The following is a 19,944-nucleotide window of genomic DNA, read 5'->3' on the forward strand; positions in this document are numbered from 1 at the left end:
AAACTTGCACAAAACTTGTATCACCATAACATCTTGGGTCTTTTCTTGAAATGGCAAGATTTCATTATGGGTTCCAGGTTATGGCCCCTGAACTGGCCAGAATGAGCTATTTTGATCTTGTCTGCACAATAGCAGCTTCATTTATGATTTTATTTTAACCAAACTTGCATAGAACTTGTATCACTATAACATCTTGGTTCTTTCCTTGAAATGACCAGATTCCATTATGGTTTCTAGAGTTATGGCCCCTAAAAGGGCCAGAATTAGATATTTTGACATTGTCTGCACAATAGCAGCTTAATTTATGATTTTATTTTAACCAAACCTGCACAGAACTTGTATCACTATAACATCTTGGTTCTTTTCTTGAAATGGCCAGATTCCATTATGGTTTCTAGAGTTATGGCCCCTAAAAGGGACAGAATTAGATATTCTGACATTGTCTGCACAATAGCAGCTTCATTTGTATGGAAACAGATTGTTTCACTTGTGTAAGGAGGGCTCAAAATCATATAACGTCAATCGTTTATTAATGCTGGAACACTTCGTAAATTGATAGATCACCATATCAAATTGAAATACATAATTACTTGATTCTTTTGTGAAGAAACACAAAAAAGAACACTGATGGGCTTCAAGTTTAATGTTTAATATCTGAAGTTAGCAATCGTATGACTATAAACAAAGTTTTTGAAATTGCATACTTGTATTTACATGAAAAATATATATAAATGGGACACAATAACAATAACACTTTCTTCGGAATACAACAAACTGCTTCGTCCGACACATGCATAAAAGAGGAGTAAAAAATAAACAATAGAATGACTATTCCATACTAATGAAAGACAAATCGGCAGGTAAAACTGAAGTTTGTTTTAGTGTAAATCTGATAACTTAAGGCCCCTTAAAGGTAATATTTTGATATTTTCTGTTTTGTTTTGATGCCTTAAATTTATTTATTTATTTGGGTTTTACGGCGCACCAACACAGTATAGGTTATATGGCGCCAAACAGGACTACAAATTTTGGTTCCACATCTCATTTACATCGAAATAAAAACATGAGGTATGGAATCAAAATTTGCATACCTGCTGGAATCACAGAGTTACTGCAAAACCAAGTGTTAAGACCCTATTAGTCGCCTCTTACGATCATGCAAGGGTAAGGCAGTGGTTCCAATTCTTTTCATACACAGATCGTCCCAGAACCACATGGGGTTTGATGCTTTAAAAGGCCCATATCCTTCAAGCAGTATACACTTTCAGTAGTAAGAGCTAGGTGCTTTAACACCAGGACATACACACAAACAGTTACATTTAGGGACCATTAGTCTATTAAAAATCACAGGAATGTGCAGACAATAAAAAAAAAACACTAGCCTTGGCACCACACATTCAAGTCCTGGCAAACTTCGTTTCCGACGGACTGACAGACGAAACATGTACGGATATAGTAACGTAATGCTAGCATGAAGAAATATATTTTGTAATATTTGCTAAGATGTAATGCTGGCATGAAGAAATATTAATGAAGTAATATTTCCAAAAATGGAATGCTGACAAAAATGTAATGCTAGCATGAAGAAATATAATTACGTAATACTGTCAAAATGTAAGCTGGCAAATATGTAATGCCTGAAACAAAAACAAACAAGAGGTGCATGATGGTCCTGAATCGCTCACCTGTCCCCACATGACCCAGTTTTGAACCGAGTATGATGTCGTTTTTTTCTATTATTTGACATAGTGACCTAGTTTTAGAGCTCATGTGACCCAGTTTTGAACTTGACCTAGACATCATCAAGATAAAAATTCTGATCAATTTTCATGAAGATCATTTGAAAAATATGGCCTCTAGAGAGGTCACAAGGTTTTTCTATTATCTGACCTTATGACCTAGTTTTTGACCGCACGGGACCAAGTTTCGAACCTGACCTAGATATCATCAAGGTGAACATTCTCACCAATTTTCATGAAGATCTCATGAAAAGTATGGCCTCTAGAGAGGTCACAAGGTTTTTCTATTATTTTACCTAATGACCTAGTTTTTGACCGCACGTGTCCCAGTTTCGAACTTGACCTAGATATCATCAAGATGAACATTCTCACCAATTTTCATGAAAATCTCCTGAACAGTATGGCCTCTGGAGAGGTCACAAGGTTTTCTATTTTTAGACCTACTGACCTAGTTTTTGACCGCACGTGACCCACTTTCGAACCTGACCTAGATATCATCAAGGTGAACATTCAGACCATCTTTCATGAAGATCCATTGAGAAATATGGCCTCTAGAGAGGTCACAATGTTTTCTATTTTTAGACCTACTGACCTAGTTTCTGACCATACGTGACCCACTTTCGAACCTGATCTAGATATCATCAAGGTAAACATTCTCACCAATTTTCATGAAGATCCTTTGAAAAATATGGCCTCCAGGGAGGTCAAAAGGATTTTCTATTTTTAGACCTACTGACCTAGTTTTAAACCGCACGTGACCCAGTTTCGAACTTGACCTAGATATCATCAAGATGAACATTCTGACCAATTTTCATGAAGATCCATTGAAAAATATGGCCTCCAGGGAGGTCACAAAGTTTTTCTATTTTTAGACCTAATGACCTAGTTTTGACCGCACGTGACCCACTTTCGAACTTGACCTAGATATCATCAAGGTAAACATTCAGACCAACTTTCATGAAGATCGATTGAAAAATATGGCCTCTAGGGAGGTCACAAGGATTTTCTATTTTTAGACCTACTGACCTAGTTTTGGATCGCACGTGACCCAGTTTCGAACCTAATCTAGATATCATCAAGATGATCATTCTGACCAATTTTCATGAAGATCCATTGAAAAATATGGCCTCTAGGGAGGTCACAAGGTTTTTCTATTTTTAGACCTACTGACCTAGTTTTGGACCTCTCTTGACCCAGTTTCGAACTTGACCTAGATATCATCAAGATGAACACTCTGACCAACTTTCATAAAGATCCCATGAAAAGTATGGCCTCTAGAGAGGTCACAAGGTTTTTCTATTATTTTACCTAATGACCTAGTTTTTGACCGCACGTGTCCCAGTTTCGAACTTGACCTAGATATCATCAAGATGAACATTCTCACCAATTTTCATGAAAATCTCCTGAACAGTATGGCCTCTGGAGAGGTCACAATGTTTTCTATTTTTAGACCTACTGACCTAGTTTTTGACCGCACGTGACCCACTTTCGAACCTGACCTAGATATCATCAAGGTGAACATTCAGACCATCTTTCATGAAGATCCATTGAGAAATATGGCCTCTAGAGAGGTCACAATGTTTTCTATTTTTAGACCTACTGACCTAGTTTCTGACCATACGTGACCCACTTTCGAACCTGATCTAGATATCATCAAGGTAAACATTCTCACCAATTTTCATGATGATCCTTTGAAAAATATGGCCTCCAGGGAGGTCAAAAGGATTTTCTATTTTTAGACCTACTGACCTAGTTTTAAACCGCACGTGACCCAGTTTCGAACTTGACCTAGATATCATCAAGATGAACATTCTGACCAATTTTCATGAAGATCCATTGAAAAATATGGCCTCCAGGGAGGTCACAAAGTTTTTCTATTTTTAGACCTAATGACCTAGTTTTGACCGCACGTGACCCACTTTCGAACTTGACCTAGATATCATCAAGGTAAACATTCAGACCAACTTTCATGAAGATCGATTGAAAAATATGGCCTCTAGGGAGGTCACAAGGATTTTCTATTTTTAGACCTACTGACCTAGTTTTGGATCGCACGTGACCCAGTTTCGAACCTAATCTAGATATCATCAAGATGATCATTCTGACCAATTTTCATGAAGATCCATTGAAAAATATGGCCTCTAGGGAGGTCACAAGGTTTTTCTATTTTTAGACCTACTGACCTAGTTTTGGACCTCTCTTGACCCAGTTTCGAACTTGACCTAGATATCATCAAGATGAACACTCTGACCAACTTTCATAAAGATCCCATGAAAAATGTGACCTCTAGAGTGGTCACAAGCAAAAGTTTACGCACGCACGGACGACGGACGCCACACGATCACTAAAGCTCACCTTGTCACTTTGTGACAGGTTGACAGGTGAGCTAAAAATAGACAAGCTGACATTAACAAAAATACATTATTTAATACTTTCAAAAACGTAATGCTGAAAAAAGGTAATGCTGTTTAAAAATGTATACATTATGTAATACTGGAAAAACAAATTCTAAAAAATTAAAATAAAAACATTTTCAACTAGTTGAAGCCCTTTCAATAGCTTACAAAAGCTTTTGCAAGCTTTCGTCAGTTGAAAAATGGATATAATTTTGCAAGAATGTAAGTCATGGTTATGAAACTTGCCACACAAGGTCAATGATGAAGCCAAAGACATCTGGAGAATCTGAAAACATTTTGTCAAGTAATCCCTGGGATTATATTCTTACATGCAAAACTTCAGCTTAAATGACCTCGGACATTTTCCTATTCAGATTGCCTATCAAATTAAGTAAAAACTGACCTAGGGCTAGACTTCTGAAATAGCATAATAAAGAAAGTTAAAGATCATTTCTTGATATATTCGACTAAATTTAACAAGTCTGTGAACAAAAAAGATGACTTTGTAGACATTTCTTATTCTCATTTCTATTGAAATATGAAATCATTTTTCTGTTTTAAACATCTTTCCCCAAAGTGACGCAACAAAATATTTCACATGCCTTTGTAAATAATTATTATATACATATGCTGCAAAAATGGTACTTGGTCACAGGGGGAAAAGTGTTAAAAATTGGAAAAAAAACTACATACAGGATGTCAGCAAATGAATTTTACATAAAATATTTTGACATTTATTGCATGTGTTTCTTAAACCTTATATATCTACAACTTTATTCATTTTTGTAAATATTTCAAGCATAGAAAACACTATAATAAATAAATAGTGGACATAGAAAGTCAAGCTTGAAAGCAGACTGATCCTGAAAAGTATATCTTATGAATTTTTCAATCAGGTCTGCTGCCTCTTGACAATCTAAGTCCGTCGATTGAGTGTCATCAGGACTGAGACAACTGCGTCTGTCACAAGTCATGAACCAAACAAGTGGCTTAGACATATGTATGTGTCTTTAAACTAAACATGACAAAGAGATATAGACAAACTTCGGGAATAGTGCCACTGTGGTGCAAAATGCCCTTTTACCCTTTTGTAGGACACAATTATGGTGCACCTAGAATGCATTTTAAGAACAACGTTTGCTTTAATTCGAACCAAAGAACCACTGGATCCTGCATCCTAAACTCTTAACACAACTACACCAGACATCTATTCCGGCGCCTCCTGAACTAACACTGACACCCCCAGAACTAACATGGATACTCCCAGAATTCACCAATTCACCCAAACATCTGAAACTTATTCTGAAACTGACCAAAATACTAGTAACGACCTCCAAAGAACTAACATTGACGCCTCAAGAATATCTACTGTAAAATCATTTAATTTCGTGGGCATGAAATTTCGTGGTTTTGGTCAAAACAGCAATTTCGTGGGGATATGAATTCGTCGATATCAACTTTTGAACATAAAATGAATGGGAATTTTACTTGTTCGTTGGGATTAAATTTCGTGGATTGACTCAACCACGAAATCCACGAAAATTAGTCCCCCACGAATATTAATGATTTAACAGTATATAAATGTTGATACTAGCTAATGAAGTTCTGTTCCATTGATATATTGGACCAGTCGGTATTTTACTACATGTATTATTATGTTGTTTTATTTTTTTTGTATTGGTGTAACAGCACATTTAAATATTTGCTAGGCATTAAAAAATTATAGGCTAAATGTGCATGACTCTGGCGTAGCCACTATCATTTAAGCACAGCAGGCTTACAGATAATTTAGGAAACAGAAAAGCTAAATACACCAACAATGCAATATTAAGGGACCTTGAAAAGAGCAAACAATGTATCTTGAACGTGCCCAAATGTGTCATAAAGTGCTAAAACTCAGGCATCCCTGGAACCACAGTGGCATATGCAGTCCCCTACACCCCTCCGCTACAACTGAAAAAGGTCAGCTATGCCAATGTATGTCAAAAATTTGGAGGACAGCTACACTACTGCATGTATTCAATATATAACCCTCCCTATAATACTCAGTCAGTGTTGTACATGCAAGTGTCAATACTGTATAACGATAGGTGTTAAGAAAACAGACAATAGGTTATGCTTGTTGCGTAAGTTATCATGGGTGCTCAGGTGAAGAGAACTGAAGTAAAAATCCGTGCTAAAAGTTTAAGTTTTCGCTTTTCAATTATTTCGAAAAATGTTAATGAAGCCGATAATCTGCACTGTTAAATTATTTTTATTAATTTAAAACATTTACTTACCAGTACAAACATATCTGAAGTTCATGGGCTTATTTCACTAAAAATACACATTTTACATTTTTCAAAAAATATGACCCTAAATCACAAACTGTTGGAATTTCAAGAAAACGAATATGAAATATAATTATTTTTAAAATAAGATTACAAATACGCTGCCTGGGCAGTCCAAGCACGCAGCACTGCACCTTATGCAATACTTGAAGTTAATTCATGAAAGCAAGATACGTAACTTGCTAATGTAATATCATACCATAAAACATCTGACAAAAAACGACTATATCTGACAAAAAATTACTAGTAAATCTTTCAGAATAAAATTGTACCGGAACCTTAAAATGATTAAAACAAATAAAAATTCAGATAATACTAATCAGGTGCTATTTGACCTTCAATTCAAATATTGACAAGCAAAAAGCTGTTCTACAGGTAACAACCATGATATGAAAAAGAATTTTTTGAAAGTATTAGACCTAATAGCTTTAAGGAAACCTGCTTACATGCCAAAATTTCGTGATGCAGAGGCCAGCGAAAAGGTGATGACAAAAATTTCAAATAGTAGAATTAAAAGTTAATTTATGTCTGAATCATGTCTTGATATGTCTTTGTTTTTAATTAATATGTCTATGTTTTTGATATTAATTAACAATTTTTTTCAGTTCGTTGTTCAGCTCTTGTAACCAAATTGCTATTTCTGCTGTCTGATCGTATTTATCTATCAGATCCATTTCTTTGCAGAAAAAACCTTCTTCAGTTTGGATAGAGATTAAATACTCTCCAATCCCAATAGCAAATCTGCGATACTTCACTTCTTTGGTTTCAACTGCTAGAAGTGCTGCAGCATACGCTACCTTGTGGCTAAAACTAAAGACACAGATACTTTCATGGCATGTCAGAGCAAAATCTATTATTGCTTTCGCGCTCTCCAAAAATTTCTGATCTTTTGCCGCTTGGAATAACTTTACCATGAAAATTCCATGGTAACCAAGAAAGAAGTACAGCTGGTTTGGAGAATCTTGTTTCACTACATAGAATGGTTCCATATTTGCAGGTGGGTTTGCTATAAGGGTACCAGTCTTTACCGACATCCGGAGAAGCACTTCCTTCTCAAAATTTGGTTGTGCTGCCATCAACTTTAATAAGCCCTCTCCACACTGCTTCGCTCTTTCTAAGTCTGTGAATATATAAAGAAAGTGCCCATTAAAAATCTTTTATCATCACATTTATTTATAAACCGATCAAATTCAGATTGACAACAACGGGTTATTTACTGCTCAGCAAACACCCAACATACAAACGTTTTGGTTGCGATGTCGTAGATCTAAATTCAATGTCTAACCAACATCATTTACAAGACATCTAGCAGACAAAAAGTAATCAAAGAATCATGGAAAATAAATCTTTGTTAGAGCAAAAGGGTATAAAATTAATTCTGTGATTTGAATATTTAGATATGTTAGAATGGAGAGTCAGCTTTATGGTAACGTTTAGTGTTACATGCATTCCATTTAACTAAAATAGAAAAAGTGGAAACTCCACGTCCCTCAATACGACAAAAACGAAAATGCTGCAGGCTCGGTTTGATTGAGCCTGTTCATGGATGGTAGTGGAAGTGCATGCTATCATCCACGCCCTCTAGCCCCGGGTTGAGCAGAACTCAACATTTACACATGCTACAAGCACAAAAATCAATTTAGAAACATCCGCAGATGTATTCATACGGCGTTGCACTTGGAACCTTCAATGATATACTAGCATGTAATTCTATGAAAAGCGGCGTATGGTCCCCAGTTAAAATAATGGGTTTACCTTAAATGAGAAAACAATGGGCAGAACTAAATAAACTGGAATTTGGAAAGGGGATCTGAGGTTAAATAGCATACATGTATCGCAAATGAAGCTTACAGATGTAGCATTACATAAATTAGTAATCTTGTTTCGCATTTTGCAGTGTCAAGGTGGTCAACCCATGTGTAATCTGGATATCGTACACACGGAGAAAATGTCCCGATTCAGTTGACAATTTGCCAATATTTTCCTTAATACTTGTCGGAGTTTCATACTGTAAGTGTGTCGAAGACATTAAAATGAGTGCTTTCATTCAAACAAAATGACTCTGCAATCAGTTCTCAGTACTTTTCTCAAACACTTATGTACTTCACCCAGCTGCTTTAAATGTACGTTACCTACACGGTTCACAAAAAGCAGTTGGGTGAAGGGCAATGTTGGCAAAAAGCTGGTCAATATGAGTACTGACCGGGCCGGCGGTCAATACTAGTAAAAACCGGTCAATACCGGTCAATACTGGTCGATTCAATACTATGGTCATTCTTGGTTGTCCAATACTGGTATATTAAACACTTTTACATGATGTACAATAACAGATAAGCACAGACTGTAATAATAATATAAAAATAATAAAGCAATTTGAATAATATAAAAGCTAGAAATGTGTCCATGGGACACAGATGCCCCCACTATATGACAAAGGACACAATTTTTTTCCTAGGTCAGGGGCCATAACTCCTACAATACTGAATGAATCCGGACGCCTAACCCAGATGCACAACTGCACATGCTGACCAACATTCCTGTAAATTTTGGAGACTGTAGGTCAAATAATTTTGGAGCTACGCTCGACACAACATTAAAATGACCAATTTTTAACTAAGTCAGGGGCCATAACTCCTACATGACTGAATGAATCCGGAAGCGAAACCCCAGGTGCACAACTGCACATGCTGGCCAACATTCCTGTAAACTTTGGTGACTCTAGGTCAAATACTTTTGGAGCTATGTGCGACACAACATTAAAATGACCAATTTTTTTACTAAGTCAGGGGCCATAACTCCTACACGACTGAATGAATCCGGACAAGAAACCCCAAGTGCATAACTTCACATGCTGACCAACATTCCTGTAAAGTTTTGTGACTCTACGTCAAATACTTTGGGAGGTAGGCTCGACACAACACTAAAATGACCAATTTTTACAAAGTCAGGGCCCATAACTCATACATGACTGAATGAATCCGGACGCAAAACCCCAGGTGCACAACTACACATGCTGACCAACATTCCTGTAAAGTTTTGTGACTCTACGTCAAATAGTTTTGGAGGTAGGCGCGACACAACACTAAAATGACCAATTTTTACAAAGTCAGGGCCCATAACTCATACACGACTGAAAAAATCCGGAAGCAAAACCCCAGGTGCACAACTACACATGCTGGCCAACATTCCTGTAAAGTTTTGTGACTCTACGTCAAATACTTTTGGAGCTAGGCGCGACACAACATTTTCGGAAGGACGGATGGACGGAGGACGGACGGACGTTCCTACATATGGATACTTATGTGGCTACTCTTTTGTTCTCTCTATTGTTCTTTTAGCAACGTAAGAGAAAAATAGCCACATAAAAGCCTTACGGAATGAATGACATCAAAGAAAAAGTACAGTTACCTATTGTTCCTATAGCCACCTAAGTATGCAAATGTGAGCTCGGAAAGACGGACGGACGGACAAGGGCAAATCTATATGCCACCCCGCAAAAGTGGGGGCATAAAAAATCATTAAAAAGTACAGTGGTCAATACTGGTCGATCCAATTTTGGTCCTTGGCAATGTGAATGTGTCCTGTTCAGGTGCTATTTTGGACAATATATTTAGACTGGTCAATACTAGTTTATTCAACATGTTCAATGCTTTTATCTTTTTACAGTAGCCTTTATTTTAAATTGATTACACTCTGAAATGGACAGTACTGGTCAATTCAAATTCTGGTCCTATGCAATATCCCTTATCATTTAGTGCATATAGTGGTCAATACTGGTCAACTGAATAGGAGAGATCACCGTGACGTCACACATTAACATCTGTTTATCTTGTGGTGGGCAAAACAAATGTTTAACTTTATACATTGTGTATGGGAACGGAGTTTTTAAATTTTAATAACTTTTTCAATCATTTATGGATTTTCATAATTCAAAAAGTTTTGAAATAGGTACAATTTTCATATTTTCGTATTCAAATATCTTTTTAAAATGAATAACCATTTTAAATGACATATAATTTTGATAGCGGCGTAGTTATATTTAAAACTTCTAGAAAAACACTGTAAGTTAAGCATATATAATTAATTCATTTTATTTCGAAATAATAATTAAATATAATGAATAAATTGCTTGATTTAACATTTCTATTGATAAAAATATTATTGATATTTTTTGTGTTTTAACAAAGTTTTGGCCGTTACAAAACATCACTGGTTACAAAAAATATGGATGTTCGGCGTCTGCACACATGATCAATGTCTTATCAGTTCTAAAAATAGAAAATACAATGGATTTGTACAGTGATTGCATTACTTATTTTTAAAATAAAGTCACCATGTTCAAGCATTGAATGGTACAGTGGGATTATTAATCATGACAAATAATTAGTGACCAGATAAACAGGCCAGCAACATACCTACTGTATACTGTAAGACATGGTGTCAATTAGGCAATGTGACAATGGCTATCAAAACACAAACCACTTTCATGAAATGGTCCAGGTGTTTACAGAAATTTTTCATTAAAATATTTATACAATTAAAATTAATTAGATTTATCACTTGTGAATCAAACACTTACTGCTACAGATAATGAAATACTTTCTACAAATTAAGTTCAGTTAAATTAGCAGTTTTTCCACTTATTGTGACATTTTTGTAGAAAAATAATATATCTTTGCAATCTTATCTAACAGAATATGTTCAACGAACAGTAAATTGACCAATCGATCACTTCTGACCAATTTAGGAGTACTGATTAGGTTGTTTCAACTAAATAATAATGCCTACATTCACCATAATCAAGTCCCAAAATGCTCTAAAACAGTCATAATTTAATTGTTCGTAAACTTTGCAAAATATCTTAAAAGTCAGTATTGACTAATTGACCAGTATTGATCAATCGACCAGTATTGACCGCTTCAGGGCATACTGACCCTGGCGGTTTTAACCGGTACCGCTGGTTAAAACCGGGGGTGGTTTTAACCACCTAACATTGGTGAAGTGTTTGAGGAAAGTACTCAGAACTGATGACAGGTGCTTTGTGTGGAGGAACACATTCACTTTGCTGTCTTGGGTGCACTTTATTTTATGAAAGTGTGTCAAGTAATAAGGAAAATATTGGCAAAATGTTACCTGAATCGAGATGTTTTCTCCATGTGTGCGGTGTACAAAAGTCACATTGGTTGACCACCCTGAGTTTGCTTGGATGGGAAAATTCAAATCTCTAATTACAAAGATAGCAGACCCAGCAGAGTGTATATCAAAATCCCCTTGATCAAAATCCCCTCCACTGAAAAATGACAGGGTGTTACAAAATCCCCTTCATACATTTGTAGGGGGTATCATAATCCCCTCTGTGATTTTTACAGGGCCCTCATAATCCCCTTCATGTAAATGTCAGGGTTATCATTATCCCCTTTATGAAAATTACCGGGCTATCAAAATCCCCTTGATTTTTTTCTTCCTTTTTTTTGAGAAAAATATTAATTAACAGGGATATAACTTTCAAGAAAATGTTTGAGCAACTGCATGGTTTCTATTTTCATAAAGTTACTAATAACCAACGTTATAGATGAATAGATATCAGTGCTCCAAATTATATTATGTTTGCTTAAGGCATTGCATTTACAAACTTTATGCAATAGACTTTTGAGTAAAAATTTTAATCTGAAAGAGGGGATTTTGATAGCCCTGTAATTTTCATGTAGGGGATTATGATAGCCCTAACATTTTCATGAAGGGGATTATGAGGGCCCTGTAAAATCACAGAGGGAATTATGATACCCCCTGCAAAAGTATGAAGGGGATTTTGTAACACCCTGTCATTTTTCATTGGAGGGGATTTTGATCGAGGGGATTTTGATTGAATTGCATGCATTCCTATAAAATCTGTTTCATATGTTAAAGGTCTTGCACAGGATTTCAGAATAGATGGGGGTGGTTTGCCCGCAGACTGCCCCTACCTATTCTGAAATGCTAGAGTCACCCAAGATTTCTGATATTTTGCACTTTTACCTCCCATATATAGACACAGTAATCCAAAGTGAGCCGTCGACAAGCAATCCATGGTTGATTCATCATTAACATCAGCAAGCCTCTCAGTGACACAGACTAACTGATAATCTGGGTGGAAGAAAGTCTTACAAAAGTTGAAGGCAGGGAACGATATATCAAACCTGAAAAAATAAATAACTATATCAAATTTATTCTGCCCAGTCACCTTAGCTTATGTACTGAACATTATATCAATGGAATTCCACTCAACTTTTTGCCCACCTGATAGTGAAACAAAAGCAATAAGGAGATAACATGCTCTAGTTTTTGGGTGAGGGGTGAGGTGCTCCCAAGTGAGGTGTTCATGGGTGAGGTGATTCTGGGTGAGGCATTTCTGAGTGAGGTTTCCTTGGGTGAAGAGTTCCTGGTTGAGGTGTTTCTGGGTGAGGAGTTCCTCGGTGAGGTTCTCCTGGGCAAAGTGTTTCTAGATGAAGAATTCCTAGGAAAGAAATGTTCCTTAGTAAAGTCTTTCTGCATGAGGTATTCCTGAGTGAGAAATTCAAGGGTGAGGGTTGTTTAGGTGTAATGTTTCTGGATTAGGTATTCCTGTATGAGATTTTTCTGCATGAAGTGTCTATTCTCTATATAGTGCCTGACAGTTAACAAGAACTTGCTCACCTAACCGTAAATATAATATCGTGTATGACACATTGAATCATGAATAGTAACAAAAACATAAACCATCTCAAGTGGCTTTCATCTGAACATTCTGGGAGAGGATCTTACCAGGATGCTACAGAATATATAAATGATACATCAAGCAGTTCTCGAGAAAGCCATATGAAAATATTTCTACTTTTAGCTCTAGTGGCCCTTTAAGGGGGCCAACTGCCCTGATTTGAAGAAACTGACAAATGATTTTACAAGAAGAATTCTAAGGTATTCATATTTTTAGCTCTAATGACACAAATAAGGGTCAAGGGCCCCCATCTGAACAAATTTGGAGAAGAATTGTATAAATGTTGCTTCACACCAAGTGTGATGAACAACCATTAAAAGGTACTTTTATCTTTAGCTCTAGTGCCCCCTTAAAGAGGCCAACTGTCCTGATTTAATGACTTTTTATAAGGTATTTCTATTTTAAACTCTAATGACATAAAAAGGGGTCAAGTGCCCCCATTAGGGAGATGTTTAAATTAAAATGCTGAAGACAGATGCTGGTCCATCCTTCTATAATACTAGCAATAGCTCACCCTGAATTAACAGGTGAATTAAAAAACTAGTTTGTTTTGCAACTGATTTATCTACTCTCCTTCCACTTCTGGGGTTATTTTTAAACCCAAAATAGTACAGAATTTATAGATTTAAAATGATATCCTTTACAATACCTTCCCATTCTGTGAGCACCCATAGCGATCCAGGCATTCATATACGTCCAAAAATGTGACATCGGAAAACTTGCGCTTTTCCTTCCTCTCTCACTTTTCTCTGGGAATGATATCAGATCCCCATCTCCCTAAAGTAACACAAAATTTGTTTTGACAACTCATTGTGGCAGCAGAAACTCCAAACTAAAATTCCCTGATAATTGCTAGATTTCTGTTACAACCTTCATCCTTCCCTTTTAACCTTATCCTTCCCTATAAACTTCATCCTTCCTTAACCTTTACCCTGCTTTTGAAAATTTCTAAAATGGACTGGTCCATCTTTCAATTTGGGCAGTACCATTTATCATTTGAAGGGGTGTTTACTGAAAACTTACTGACTTAATAGCAAACAGTGCAGACCATGATCAGTCTGCATGTACATGCAGGCTGATCTTGGTCTGCACTGGTCGCAAAGGCAGAATCACTTGCCGGCAGCAGGCTAAAGATTAATAAACTTCATCCTTCCCTTGAAACCTTCATCGCTCAAAATATAAAGCATAGATTTGACTATTATGTCATGACATGTCTTTTAAATTTTGTTATAACTTCACTCCGACAGGCCTACCCAGCAAGCTAAATACATGTAGTGATTGTTTTTGAATTTCAAACCGGGGTCCAAGATTATTATATAAAACATCACACAGAGTTTGGTCAAGTTCTAGACTGAGCTCAAAATCAGATGCTGTGGTACTGTGACTGGTATCCAGCCTCTATTCTATAACCTTGAACCCGAAAGAAGAAAACTAGCCCCATAATATGTGTAACAACTGAAACTGCCAAAACAACATTGAAATAAAACAAGAGGGCCATGATGGCCCTATATCGCTCACCTGTTATCATTGCACTTGAGGACAAGAAGGTCCTCAGAAAAAATATCTAAATCCAAAGGACAGGAACAACAAAGGGAAGAAATTTAACCAAAAAGAAGAAAAAAATTCTTACAAGGTATAGATATGTCAAAAACCACCTAAAAATTGGAGGTACCATCCATGTTGTACCACAGAAAAGTGGTCTCGGTTTTTCCCTATGGCCAATAATAAAAAAGTTACTAAAAATAAGCTATTTATAGTAACGTAAAAGGGAAGTAATTAAAAAAAAATATTGTAAGTGAACAAAAGAAGGATCTGCCAAATAAATACCGTAATAATTCTATTTATAGCCCGGGCGTTTATTAGAAACATGGTCGGCTCAAAAGTTAGGGATGGGCGAATAATAGAGACAAATCACTAGCAAACATTCAAAATCTTGATGTAATATTTATTTTCGAATGTACCGGTGACTATAAGAAAGTAATGATGTGATAGTCGTACAAAAATCGATAACGGCCGTATTATATCGGTACTATAACCGGCCAAGCTAAACTCACAAGATACATGATTAAATTTAATTTATTCTGTCGTGAATATAGTATTAAGTATTTTTGTTCGTGATTCTGTCATTTTCAAGCAAATTTTAAAAACACCCTATTGTTTTAGATCAAAGCGCCTTGAATCCAGTATTGATTAAATTTCCCTTGCGAGACCCCTGTCTCGAAATGTTAGACTAGTTACGTGACGTAATTACGAAAAGCGCGCGCCTTTGCATTAGCACATGTTTACCTGGGTCAATACACATTACATGTATATATGATATGGCGGCATGTGTGTTAGTTTCATTTAAAGCAGCCATAAAAGGTTATCATGTTCATAAAATTAATCATCCTTTCGGAACTATACTGACATGCATATTAGAACCGGAAAACGAACACAGTGATTGTGCTATTGTTCGTGCAAGGAGCGGGCATTGAAATACCATGTTCATATAAAATATACGGAATTAAAGACAAGAAAAGTGATGTACGCTCTTACATCAGAAGGGAAATAAGAATTAACTTGCTGTTTAACTGATAAAAGGTAGGATTATTTTCTAAGATTCATAGGATGGGCGCTTATTAGATAACATAGTATTTTTGATTTTTTTCTTTAAAAAAGGCCGTTTTTTTTACAAAAAGTCGGGACTGGGCATTTATTAGAGCATGGGCTATAAATAGAATTATTACGGTATGTTGGCATAAATGAAATTTCAGATCAGTATCTTCATTAGTTACGGAGATATACCCATTTTAATTTGAAATAAAGGGAGGTAATTTGACATAAAATCAGTCCATAGTTATCTACCCTGATTGTCTCAGTCCAACTAATAACAATAATGAAATATCAAATAAGTCCTATAAGTACTTACTGATATAAATCCATTTTGATTACAATCAGGGGAGGTAATCAGATATAAAATAACACTGGAACCTACGATCTGATTTGTCATGGAATCCAAGATTTATTGTTGTTGAAGATATTTTGGAAGTTTGTATCAAATAAAACCATAAATGAAGTCTCTATATGGCTGCAAAAGCCAAAATAGCAGATTTTGGACCTTTAAGGGGCCATAACTCTTGAACCCAAGATGGAATCTGGCCAGTTCAAGTAAGGAAGCAAGATCTTGTGGTGATACAAGTTGTGTGCAAGTTTGGTTAAAATCAAATCATAAATGAAGCTGCTATTGTACAGACAAGGTCAAAATAGCTAATTTTGGCCCATTCAGGGGCCATAACTCTGGAACCCATTTAGGGATCTGGCCGGTTCAAGAAAGGAACCGAGATCTTATGTTGACACAAGTTTTGTGCAAGTTTGATTAAATTCAAATCATAAATGAAGCTGCTATTGTGCAGACAAGGTCAAAATAGCTAATTCTGGCCCTTTCAGGGGCCATAACTCTGGAACCCATAAAGGAATCTCGCCAATTCAAGAAAGGCACCAAGATCTTATGGTGATACAAGTTGTGTGCAAGTTTGGTTAAAATAAAATCATAAAATTAATGAAGCTGCTATTGTGCAGACAAGGTCAAAATAGCTAATTCTGGCCCTTTCAGGGGCCATAACTCTGAAACCCATAATGGAATCTGGCTAGTTCAAGAAAGGAACCAAGATCTTATGGTGACACAAGTTTTGTGCAAGTTTGGTTAAAATCAAATCATAAATGAAGCTGCTATTCTGCAGACAAGGTCAAAATAGCTATTTTTGACCATAACTCTGGAACCCATAATGGGATCTGGCCAGTTCAAGAAAGGAACTGACATCTTATGGTGAAACAAGTCGTGTGCAAGTTTGGTTAAAATAAAATCAATAATGAAACCACTATCGTGCAGACAAGAAATTGTTGACGCACGCACGCACGCACACACAGACAACGGACGATGGACGAAGAGTGATCACAAAAGCTCACCTTGTCACTATGTGACAGGTGAGCTAAAAAGCAAAACTTATTTTAAGACATAAGAGCTGTTGGAGGACAGCAAAGCTGGACTATTCAAAAGCCTTGTCAATAAAAAAGTTTAAATAATGTAAACACAGACATTAGCAGGTACAAAAGGGTGAATAATTTTCATAGAACTTTACTCTGTTGTAACGCTTACTGGTAATGAGATAACAGATTACACAATAAAAAACAGATCACAATAGTCTCACTAAGTTGAAAAACAGGCATAAACCTTGTGAAAAAAGCAAAACAGAGGTACGAGACCTGTGCGTTGCATTATATATCATACCAGGGAACCAGTGTATGAAGTTTCAATCCCTTCCTACATATAATTACTGAGAAACAATCATACATACAAAACTAAACCAAAAACTGCCATGGTCAGACATGGGATTTAGTTCAGTATAAAAGCAAAATAGAGTAACTGAATGCAATGAATGTTAGATCATCTCACTGTTCTAGTTTATCCATTTTCAAGTCATTCCAACACGTTATTACTGAGATGCCAGCTAAAACATACAAAACTTAACCAAATTAGGAGTGGATGCTGAAGCAGATGTCAACAGACAGGCGAGTACAAATGCTCCACTATCTGAAAAAATTTTACAAGTTGAGCTAAAAAATATCTAATTATGCTGACTTTGTAATTGTTTGATTACCACTTTCATTTTTTCATTAAAATTTTGTAATGGTGATACCTGCATAAAATCCCTTTTGATCCTGTCAAGTAACCTGTGAGCTTTGGCTGTGTGTCCACTGATCAACAACAAAGTTGCCAACTTATACTGCGAACAGAGATCACCACTAACTTTACTGTCTTGCAAAATCCCGTCTGGACCAACTTTACCGGCCAATAGGTCACTGGCTTTGTGACTTGATGCAAGAAACTTCTCCATTGTAAAATGCTATTCTGAAGTTGGAGATAAAAGGTTTTATACTATTCTACATTATAGCCTCCTCTCTTCAAACATTCCCTATTGGCAATAGTGATCCCCTGGTGAATCAGTTTTAAATATTTCTTCCTAACTTCAGACATAAAAGATCGATTCAAATAAATCAAACATGTGAGCAATAGTTCTAAGTGTTATGTATTGAGATATCATGAAAGTCCAAAATTCTTCACTATATACATCTGCTAAAAGTGTAGATAGAGATCCACTATTGGCGAGTTATCTGTCTTCTTTTAGAATGAGGTGATTACAGAAAATGATGATGATTTTCAACACTTAAGGTAATTCCAGACATTTTGTCTTGTGTTTAGATGAAGACACCGTCTCTCAATCCAACTTGGATGAGTTTCATGATCTGAACTTGCCTAGTCAAAATAATTCGACGTTCAGATTGTTTTATATTTGTGACGGGCAATCTAAACGTCAAAACTTTGCAGGACCAAAATAATGGAAGTTAAATCACAGTACACAGTCATGTAAAGTTATTGGTTTTATATGGCGTGTAAACACACGGTAAACGTTGATCGTGTACAGTACATACAAAGGTTTAAATCACCAGAAAATACGTAATTTTGGATATCATTTGATAATTTCAACAGAGATTAATGAGGAATTGAATCCTCTTTCGATGCATGTAAGTTATATTTTAATTTATGGCCAATTCGTGAAATAATCAGCATTTAAACCTATAGCATGTAAAGCGTAGGCAGCGATGAAAATTTCATCGGAAGTTGCTTCAACTATTTCGGTCTTTCGAGTGTTTGATGCGAGTGGGGATATTGCCCCTATGAAAAAAATATCTCGATATTTCCTAGGATCGCGTCAAAGTAGTTGGACTATGAACTTGCCCTGCTTTGCGTGTTTCGCTAGGATTCCAATTGAATCATGCAAAGCAGGGCAAGTTCAGATCTAGTCTAACAAATTGGACGCAAGTCACAATATAGTGATAATTTTTGCATAGGTCAATATCTCTCCTCCATGTACAACATAGGAAGCATTAACCTTTTCTGTGTTTAACCTTCCAAGTTGATTCTACGTAGCGATATTTGGCGATTTTAAAATCCGATTTTAACTATCAATATGCAAAAATATTGAAATTTGCATTTTAACCCGGAAAGAATTTTATCCTTCCATTCAAATGATGTTTATGTGAATAAACGGCAAAACACAAGTTTGTCACAGTTAGAAACAATGCACCATGAAGTTTACACAAATTTTACATGGCTTCGATTTGTGTCATGTGATTGGTAATGACCAACCACACTACCTCAAGGTCGCCAAAATGAAACATTATATTGTTTTACTGTTATGTTTAAACCATAAAATGACAATGATGATTGTTTAATTTTTTTTTACGATTGTCTGATCGTGTTTATACCTAAATCTATATTCACCACAGAAAAGGTCTTTACTAGTTTTGACGTAAAGAGACCGATTCTGCCCTATCACGAAGTATCTCAGAATCAGGTCTGACGTCAAATTACTTGGACTAGTTCAGATCATGAAACTGCTCCAAATAATTAGAAGAATTAACAAGATTATACTTTTTGTAATTAATTAAACATGTAGTTGTCAATGGACCAAAATGACCTAAATGACACGACTGGGTTTTATTCCAATTAAGTAAAGAAAATACCGAGATTATGTAGTACAAATGGTGTAAAAATATTCAAGGGAATTAACTCGATAGCATAGAAAAAAAACAAGGAGTCATGAATAAATGCCGTCCGAATTATGCGTATTGGCTGTCAACCAAAACTTCAGGGTCATATAATTTTATTAGTATAATTTCTAGATTTTCACATAGTCAACGTCATG

General features: G+C 36.0%; 1 protein-coding gene across 1 annotated transcript; it reads right to left on the reverse strand.

Annotated features, from left to right (window-relative positions):
• Positions 1–2,998: 2,998 nt before the first annotated feature.
• Positions 2,999–18,834, reverse strand: LOC128551312 (uncharacterized). Its single transcript, XM_053532127.1, has 4 exons — positions 17,875–18,834; positions 13,848–13,975; positions 12,481–12,641; positions 2,999–7,585 (listed from the first exon to the last, which is right to left on the reverse strand). The coding sequence occupies exons 1-4, from the start codon at positions 18,070–18,072 to the stop codon at positions 7,050–7,052; spliced, it is 1,023 nt and encodes a 340-aa protein (XP_053388102.1). The 5' UTR covers positions 18,073–18,834; the 3' UTR covers positions 2,999–7,049.
• Positions 18,835–19,944: the final 1,110 nt, after the last annotated feature.

The sequence above is a fragment of the Mercenaria mercenaria genome, chromosome 19 (genome assembly GCF_021730395.1).
Source record: "Mercenaria mercenaria strain notata chromosome 19, MADL_Memer_1, whole genome shotgun sequence".
NCBI lineage: Eukaryota > Metazoa > Mollusca > Bivalvia > Venerida > Veneridae > Mercenaria > Mercenaria mercenaria.